Source organism: Humulus lupulus, chromosome 4, assembly GCF_963169125.1.
Source record: "Humulus lupulus chromosome 4, drHumLupu1.1, whole genome shotgun sequence".
Taxonomy (NCBI): domain Eukaryota; kingdom Viridiplantae; phylum Streptophyta; class Magnoliopsida; order Rosales; family Cannabaceae; genus Humulus; species Humulus lupulus.
The window spans coordinates 38,282,885-38,292,726 of record NC_084796.1 but is presented as its reverse complement, the minus strand read 5'-3'; the positions used below and the strand labels follow the sequence as shown (position 1 = coordinate 38,292,726).

General features: G+C 35.2%; 2 protein-coding genes across 3 annotated transcripts; one reads left to right on the top strand and one right to left on the bottom strand.

Annotated features, from left to right (window-relative positions):
• Positions 1–3,368: 3,368 nt before the first annotated feature.
• Positions 3,369–5,711, bottom strand: LOC133830344 (polygalacturonase 1 beta-like protein 3). Its single transcript, XM_062260318.1, has 2 exons — positions 5,540–5,711; positions 3,369–5,445 (listed from the first exon to the last, which is right to left on the bottom strand). Exons 1-2 carry the CDS (start codon positions 5,591–5,593, stop codon positions 3,592–3,594), a joined length of 1,908 nt encoding a protein of 635 aa, XP_062116302.1. The 5' UTR covers positions 5,594–5,711; the 3' UTR covers positions 3,369–3,591.
• Positions 5,712–7,298: 1,587 nt separating this feature from the next.
• On the top strand, positions 7,299–9,564 carry LOC133830343 (uncharacterized). Of its 2 annotated transcripts, none has more exons than XM_062260317.1 (5): positions 7,299–7,592; positions 7,804–8,049; positions 8,803–8,884; positions 9,002–9,216; positions 9,362–9,564. In XM_062260317.1, exons 1-5 carry the CDS (start codon positions 7,309–7,311, stop codon positions 9,363–9,365), a joined length of 831 nt encoding a protein of 276 aa, XP_062116301.1. In that variant the 5' UTR covers positions 7,299–7,308; the 3' UTR covers positions 9,366–9,564. The 2 variants fall into 2 exon arrangements, with proteins under 2 accessions (XP_062116301.1, XP_062116300.1); XM_062260316.1 differs by having other exon boundaries at positions 9,336–9,564.
• The last annotated feature ends 278 nt before the right edge of the window (positions 9,565–9,842 follow it).

Sequence of the window (9,842 nt, the reverse complement as noted above, 5' to 3'; positions counted from 1 at the left end):
TCGTCGGAGTAGTTGATTCCAAAGCTTCGAAGGAGCCCTTACACTTGAACTTCTTGAGCACTAGGAATGGTGGTCGGAAAGAAGAGGGTTTTTTTTTCTTTTGAAAATGAAGAGAGAAGAAGAAGAAGATTTCTTAAAAATTTCAAATGAACGGGTGGCCCATGTGTAAGGTGGCCACCCCTTTTATATACGTGAAGGGCCACGTGAAGAGGGCCGTTGGATTGCCCTGATGTGGGATCCAAGGCCCTCCACTCGAGAGACGAAACGACGGCTGGGTGTAGGCTAGGCCATTAAATGCGGTTCTCGGAAGACGTACCATCACCAACCATGATGTTCCACGTATTCGGCGCCTGCGTAGAATGTGGAATATGAAGAGTTCATGGGGAAGCCTAAAAGCCCCTACTGTGGCCCTATGCGGCGCCGTATACCACGAGCAGGGGCTTGGGGGGTAGATGTACACCCTGATTTTCCCACGGGCTGTTAGCAAGCTGAGATACGGCCTAATCATGACTACCACGTGGACATCCCCAAGACCGGAGCTGCCATCGTAGGATCCTACCTCCTTAGCTCGAGGTAACTTAAGGGTTTGCCAAGATTACTAAGGACTGAGTCTGGACTCTGAAGGCCACAGGTCGAGGGAAGCATCCAGCTCGTGGTACGAGCTAGAGTTGGAGGCTGTGACCTTTTATAAAGTCAACCACACAAGGTAAACGTGCATATATCAGACATCACGTGTCTGATATATCCCTGGCTTCTCGGACACGCAGCGTGAACGTGCGTATTCAGACACCCACGACTGGGTTGGGCCGTGCGGCCCATTATCCCCTTACCTATTGATTAGACCACACTTATGTGTCAGGTTTTAGGAATTAATCATGAATGTCGCAGAGTTGACATGATAGGTAAGAAGGTCACGGGATGACCTTCTTACCAACTCCCAAGTGCCCTCTCCTATAAATATGGAGACCCTGGGAGTTACAAAGGGTTGGATTCTATTGTGTAAGAAATACCATGCATAAGAATACCAAAAATATAGCAATAATATTGACTGGTGGAGTAGAAGAATTTTAACCTTTGAACCACCTAAAAACGTATTTTGTGTCACCATTCCATTTCCAAGATCAATCATCTATTTCGGTTCAACATAAGCACTAATCTCTTCCTCTTTCTTTTCTTAATTACCTGTTGGCGAAGAACCGCGTCAACATATTTAGTACTCTTCAAATTTAAATTGACGAAAAACGGCGTCAACAGTTATTATAATATTCAATAAATGACTAGATATTTAATAATTAATATTAATAGATATTCAAATGTTATAAAATATTATTATCATAATAATATATAATAGACAATCCTAATTTTTATAAAATTTCAGTAGAATAAATATTTAGTAATTATATAAATATAAATTCAAATATTATAAAATATCATTATTATATTAATATTAAATGCAAGACTACATATTTAATAATTATATTAATATAATTAAATTCAAATGTTATAAATATCATTATTATAATAATATATAATACATAATCTAAATTTTTATTAAAAAATTTATCATTTATATTTAAAAAGAAATTATGTTACTTTTTTATTACTTAATCAAATTTATATCTTTTATATAAAAAGTGTGTATTTAACGATTTTTCTTGGTTTTCGCAGTTTTTGTGTTAACTTTAACAGAATATTACAAATATTTAACATAATATACCTTTAAAATCAATTCAAAAATATGGTAGAATTAATATTTAGTAATTATATTAAAAATAAATTCAAATATTATAAAATATTTATTATTAAATATTATTTAATACAAGACTGGATATTTAATAATTATATTAATATAAATTCAAATGTTATGAAATATCATTATATATTTAATCATTTATATTAATATATATTCAAATGTTATAAAATATTATTATCATAATAATATACAGGAATGACTACAACGCATCCACTTTTTTGACAACACCAGTGCATTATTTTTCTATTTTCGGCACCTGGATAGATATAATCCCAAAAAAAATTTATATGACGGTGTTCATTGTAGTTATCTAGAACATCCTACAAATTTTCAAGAAATTATTTATAAATTATGGAACCGAAAACAAGGTTTAAACTGTCTGTTGCACGTGTGTCTGTTTTTTTGTGTGCGCGAGTAAAATTTGACAGTTTGAACCCTGTTTTTGGCTTTGTAAACTATTCATAATTTCTTAAAAATTTATGGGATGTTCTAAATAACTACAATGTATACTGTCACATAAATTTTTTTGGGATTATATCTATCCAGGTGCCGGAAAAAAATGATGCACCAGTGTTATCAAAAAATGAATGCGTTGTAGTTGCTTCCATAATATATAATAGACAATTTTTATTTTTATAAAATTTTGGTAGAATAAATATTTAGTAATTATATTAATATAAATTCAAATGTTATAAATATCATTATTATTTAATATATAATACATAACAACAAACATTATAAATACATTATATATTTGTCGTGTGTGTAGAAATATAGTGAATGTGTAATTACATAAGAAATTAGAATAACATTTCTATTTTATTAAGAATAAACATGTTTCTTCTCCAATTATTTATGTATGTTTTGAATAATATTATAAATATTTTATACTTTCAATAGAGTAGTTTGTGATATAAAATGTTATCATATTATTATTATTTTATTTAAAAAAAATCATAGACAATATTTTGGTTTAATTTTTCTTTTAATATGTTTATGTCATTTTTTTATATATAATATTATTATTTTTTTTTAAATTGATATGGCAGACATAAAATATAATAAAAATAATTAATAATTTTTTAAAATAAAACTAAGAATACATGCATTTGCACCTAATTTATATTAGTTCAAAGAATAAGATTAATCAACAAAGGATTTTATTTTAATTCTATTTTTAATATTTAAAGTTTAAAATATATTAAAAGTAAAAAAGATTGGAGAACAATTTGCCAACAAATATAAGTTGCAGGAACCAAATTAGATTTATTATACCTATCGTAAGCTTTTTATGTTTTTTTTTTCTTAATAGTATTAGTTTTTGTTGATGTATTTGCATCAAAAGAGCTCCACGTATAAAAGGAGCAACTTGCCAAAACTAGAAACTAACTATTTGTACAAATAAAACTAAAAACATATATATTTGTACTATATATACATCCCAAGATAATATCACTAACGTACCTCTTTCGACTCCACCTTTTCCGTTTGAAATATCTTCTTAAATCATTGAAAACCATCTTCATATAATCATTGTAAACTATCTCATATTAAAAACAAACAAAAATTTCTTTAACACTCAAATCAAATGTATAATTTCAGATTTCAAAGGAAAAGAAAAAAAATTCACGCTTTTTCTTTTTTGGGTCCACACATATTGTACGTGATAGCTTAGAAATCATCCCAAAAAAAACAAAAAAGTTCAAATAGAATTCGATTGAACTGGAAAAGGAAAAAAAATACTAATCAACAATTATGAATAAATAAAAGTGTTAGAACAAAAGCAAGGTTTTTTCTTTTTTAAAAAATATATATTAAAAGTACGGTCTTCGTTTCACTCAATCAGCTGTTGCCCACGACATGTCGTTTTCGAATATCCAATGGCAAACTTCAATCTTCCCAGGAACGGACCCCAGTGCCACGAAGGCACCGTGCCCTGGAGCCCACGATGACGTGTCAATATGACAGATGGCGACACCGCGATTAATCTTCTCCTTACTCGCCACGTCAAGAATATCAGCCACGTAGACTCTTACTTTAGGTACTGAGTGGCAGTAGTACAATAGGTAAGGGTACAGGGTCTGATGACATGAAACGGACTTTGTCAATTCTCCACCGTTGATTCCTCTGACTTTACCAATCACAACTTCTTCCTTTGACCCATTCACGTTTTCGGTGGTCCGGACCACCACGTTGCGGCCCAAAACAGAAACGGCGAAGTCTATCATATCCTCGGCAGAGCCAACGCACCGTTTGGTCTCGCCAGGGCTCGGAGCCCGCTCGCACTCCTCTAGCGCGTTGCGAATCACGTGCTCCATGGTCGAGCCAACAGGCGCATGGAATATCTTTCTGAGGTCGGAGATTCTGGAAGTCGAGAATGGCAGTTTCGTTAATATAAACCGGGGCAAAAACGACCTTTCAGCCATCCTGTCTCGAATGTCGGGCATAGCCATTACGTTTCCTTCTTTCAACGAAGACTCCCTAAAGAATTTGCCCGGTTCAACCATCTTATTTACGGCTTTGCCACTGTGACTGTGACCGTTAGTTTCTCCTGCTTCCGTCGCGGTGGTGAAATTGTTGTACTCGGCGAAAGTGACGCCGTTTCGGGTGTAGTCCTTGAAAGTCCGGCCCAAACTATATGAATTGAACCCGACTGTAGTCCGACCCACCGACCCTTTCCCGTAGTCGCGAAACGAGTCATTTCCCAAGTTGAACGATTTCCCGTAATTCGAGAAAGTCACCTTCTCCGAGTTTGAATTTCTCGCGTAGGTCTGGAACGAGCTGCCACCGACGTTCGCTCCGTTCCGGTAGTTCGTGAACCCATCGATCCCGGCCTTGCCGCCCGTTCCGTAGCTCTTGAAGTAGCTTTTCGGATTGTTTCCGTTGAGCCCGTACGACTTGAATGAATTGTTCCCGCCATTACCAAGCTCTCCGTATCCAGAGAAATCTGACCCGAGGGTGTTCGCTTCTTCAGCGTAGCTGGTGAACTCGTTCGGATCGGCATCGCCGTTCTTGCCGTAGCTCAGGAACGATTGGGATCCCGAGTTGGTTTCGCTGCCGTAGCTCCCGAACGACAACCGGTGATGGTTAGCATCGGAGTCGTACGAGCTAAACCGAAGATTCGGAACGTTGACTTGCTGGTGGTACATCTTAAACTCACCGGAACCGCTAGTAGCATCGGCGGCGTAGCCAGTGAAGGAAGAGGTGGCGGTATTGGCATTGGTGGCGTAGCTGGCGAATTGTTCAGAATGAGAGTTAGAGTCCTTACTGTACTTCCGAAACGAGTCATTGGGCGAGTTCAACCCGTCGGAGTAGTTCTTGAACGAGTCGGCGCCGCGTAGTCGAGAGGAGCCATAGTTGGCGAAGTTTCTGTTCGTATAAGTGGCGAAGTTCGCATCCTTCGAAACGGCGTCGCTTTGGGAGTTGGATTGATCTTCTTGTTGCTGCGAAACGTCGTCGTTGGAGAAGCAGAGTAAGTGAGCGGACGAACAGAACGAGTTGAGGCGGGAGGAGAGCGAGTTTGGATCGTCGACGATTTTGGTGAGAATCGCTGAGTCGGTAGGGCCGAGTGGTGAGGCCTTGGAGAGAAAGAAATTGGGCTTGGGAAGGTCGTTGGAGATGTGATTTTTCCAGTAACGGATTAACGAGGCTTTTGCCGTAAATGGGTTTTCATTCATTTCAATCCCACCAACCTGGAAAAAACAAAAAAAAAATAGAAGTTAAAAAAAAGCAAGAAAATTACTAAAATGTGCAAAAAAAGAAAATAAAATGAGGTATAGTTCTTACATTGGGAGACAATAAGAAGAGTGATAGGAGCAATGAGAGCAAGAAGCTTGTCATGGTTGTCTTGTGTCGAGTTTTTTCGAGATACACAACAATGGAGGGAGAGATTTTTTATTTTGATTGTGTAAAAATGACCATATATGAATGTTATATATGTCGATAAAGGGAGAAGTGGGTCATCACTTTGAATGTTATATTCCTTTCTTTAAGCAACATTTTTGCTTTATAAAAGTGTATATATCCACTGAAAAAGTGTGTCCGCACGGTTCTTATAGAGGAGAATAGTACGAAAAGTGAGTTATGGTGGCTAAGTAAGAATTAATATATTAGATATGCATAGCTCTTTTACTTTTTAAACTAGAAAAAAAGCCTATCATTTGTTAAGTTAAATTAATGAAAGATACTATGTACGTGTATATATTCAACTTCAAGACTCCTAGTATAGAGTGAGGATAGTTTGTTTATTATTATTACGTGACTCTCTCTTATAAAGTTAAAGTAGTATTGGTAGTAAAGATTAATGTATGTGGACTGTGGAGTCGTAGAAGTAGAAGTAGTAGTGGTACTATTTGGGTTAGGTAATCAATACCATTATTTAATTGTCTGTGGGCTTAGCAAGTTGAAACCTTATTAATTGTGTTCTAAATCAGGAGTAAAAAACAGTAGTTAGAGTTAAACACGACATAGTTCAACTGCGCGAACATCAAAATCTAATCTAATCTAAGAATACTTATCTATTCGTTTTTTATTTTCTGAATTTAAAAGAGAATCTCGTCAGGGCTAAGGGCCAAAATCTATTTTATTATAGCACATTATTTTATGTATTTATAATAAAAATAAAGACTTTGTTAATTCTTTTCCTTTTTTTTTTTGAGGGGAAAATTCTTTTCCCTTTAATATCGAGTATACTACAGTCAAAACCCAATATTAATTTTTGTCAATTACATTTAAATGATGCAATTACTTTATTCTGTCTCATTATTAAATGAAATCATGGGTCTGCCACTAGTATTCATCACATTCTCATCATTTCAAATTATTATTAAAATATAAACTACTTGTAATAAAAAAAAAATTTAAAAAAACCATAGAGTAAAACAGAGAGAAAACAAATTTTGCCAATCGCATGGTTTTGGATGAAGTCGTACATCTATAAATATAAATAAATAAATATATATATCTCGAATTCTAATATTAATATTAATATTATAGGTATCATAACGAAAGAAAATAAAAATGCTTCGTTTTTGACTTTAGTAGCCAACTAAACTAGTAAGGCGTGCAAAATATAATGCAGTTGCCACTAACCACTCGACCCTGCTATCTAGGAGCTAAGATAATAATACATATTCAGTGTTTTTTTTTCTTCTCTTCTTTAAAGCTCTCATAACTAGATGAAAATAAATTATTTTTTTATTTTTTATTTTTTATTTTACTAAATGATACTATAATTTCACTATTGTGTACGTTCACTTTTCAGTCTTTTATTGCAGATGGTATTTTTGGGGCAGTTACTTTGCAGCATGAAAATTATAAAATAAACATTCAATTCTATTTTTTAATCACGTTCACACAGTCACATACCCCTTTTCATAACTCATTCACTTCTTTATGTCTTTTTGAGTATCGTTAAGGCTGGTTCAGGGAAATGCTTGACCTTTGTTCATAAACGACACTACCATCGACTATTTTGTCGTGAAAACGACGTGTCGTTTTAGTGCAAATGGTAATCGAGACTCTTGTCAGGGACAAAGCCAGTCCAGTCCCAAAAGATGATGTTGTTAGTTATCAAACACCAAATACCCGCCATAATGCCGATAATTTGTTCCTCTCTTATAGTTCCTCCTCATTCATCTCTAAACCCATGTCAGCCTTCATTGTCAACGTCCAAAAACCTCCATAATTCATCAATTTCACACATCAATCGCCGAAACCTCCTCACTTTACTCACTCTCTCCACTTCCCAATTCATAGATTTTCCTCTCAACCCCATATCTCCTCCGGCCGCCACTGCCCGTGGCCTCTTTCAGATGCCCCCAGTTCGGCTGACAAACAGGTAAGTCACAAAACCCAGATAGTTTTTGTTTGTTTGGTGGCCAAGAAAATGGAGGAAAGTGACAAAGGAAGATGGGTTTTTTCTGGTTGTCATGAAGTTTGAATTATTGTATTTAGTGTAGTTTCTTACTTATATATTATACTTAGTTCTTACTAAAAAGTGAAACATGGTAATTATAATACTGACTTAGTATTGGGGTTGGAATTGGAAGGTATTTTCTGGTGAGGGCAGGGGAGTCTGAATTCGAGAGCTTGGGGGTAATAAACACAAACCCAGTTGCGAAAACATCTGTTGATAACGGATTATCAGAGAGAGGGAAGAAGCAGACGGTGCGAGCTGCTTTTGAGCTGAAGGAAATGGGGGCTTGTGAAAAGGGTTGTTGGATTTGGCCTTCTATTACTCAAAGAGCTTACCAGGCTGCTGAGATCATTGCTGCCGTTAATGGTGTTAGTCGAAGGTCTGATATTTCATATCAGTTTGGTTCATATTTATAAATATTTTAAGATACGTTTCCTATATAGAAATGTTTGGGAATTTTCAGACTTAATAGAAAGGAAAGTATAAATTGTCTTGTGACATTCGACTCTTGCAATGTACTATTAAATAGTTAGTCCGTAGTCTCATCTGGAGATCGAACCCCTTTTTCACATCCAATCACTGGAAGGATTTTTAGATATGGTGAAAAGTAAAGTATGAATTGTAGTATTGCATATAACTCTTGCATGGACTAACCTCTTTTTAATAAGAAAAGATTACCCCTAGTTAGAAGTTTTATACACGAAAATCCAACAACAATTACTTTCTTTCTCTACTTAATGCACACAACAATTATTAAGTTATTCTCTAATGATACATGTTAGCTAGTTCTCTGACTGAAGACCTTAATAAGTACTTACTACTTAGACCGTTAGACCCCCACAACCACAAGTACTAGCTAAGATCAAGCTCCAGACTCAGACACACATGCACACTCTTCCACAAGTAGCAATCTTGCATGTACTATCTGGTTGAACTGTTTGTTTCCCCGGAAACAAGATCATGGAAATCAGGATTAGATAGCTGAGCTTCTCTTCATTACTCCTAAGTGAGCAACCACAGGGAGGCTGATTTGCTAGCTTGGGATTTAAATGGCTTGCTCTATTTGCCTTTATTGGTTAAAAAAAAGGAAGAGATTTCTGTTTAAATACTTTGCTTATCTTTGTTGTTGTAGCTATATTGTTCCTGAGTACAGCTTTCTGGATGCTCGCGGATTGGGGGCTTATGAAGGAAGAAAGTTGGAGGCGGTTTCAGAAGTAATAATATACATGTTGTTTTCACATTTGATGAGCATAATCTATTCACAATCATTGGAATTGTAATTGAGTATTGTGGCGTTTGAATGTGTGGTGTGGCTATTATGTGTATCTCAGGTTTATGAATCAGATAGTATCTCTCCAACCATAAAGCCTCCTCCTATCAATGATGGAACACCAAATGAGAGTGTTAAAGATGTGTTTGTTCGGGTAACACAACTCATGTCCATTCTTGAGACTCAATACTCTGGTGATACTGTGATTATTGTCTCACCAGATTCTGACAATTTGACAATCCTTCAAGCTGGTCTGATCGGCCTTGATCTGCGAAGGTAAATTTGTTTCAATCTTGATCTTGATCTTGCTGGTGGTATCTCCAAGTTTCAAACTATGAATAGTGAATACTCTCTCTTACTCTAAGCACCTTTCTTTGTTTGATCTTACATTTTAGGCACAATGAACTTTCTTTTGCACCAGGTGAAGTTAGGTTTGTTGATACAACTAGCATACCTACTTACAAGCAACCAGCATCTGCTGTATATAAATGTATAAAGTTACCAAATTGTAACTAAAATTCTCTCTATTTTGTGCTATTTGTTATTAAAATTTAATGACAACTTTCTTGCCTTGAAATGATACGTCTTAGTTGATAATTTAGTAAAGATATGCATTTTCTGGGACTTTCTCAATCTTTGGAAGGCACTCTCTTTTGCTCTTTTCTATTTTTTCTCATGTAATTTTAACCATCTAATTTATTTATTAAATGGGACTTAATCATATTAGAAAGGAGAAAAAAAACCTATACTTAAATCCCCTCTTTCTTCAAATCTCAATCCTCTTCAATGCTATTTTGCAACTGCAAACTATTTAATTAAGATCTTTACTATAACTAAATAGAATAAATTATCAATGATGATGATGATGATTATGATTTTAATGTTACAAATTATTTTATTAT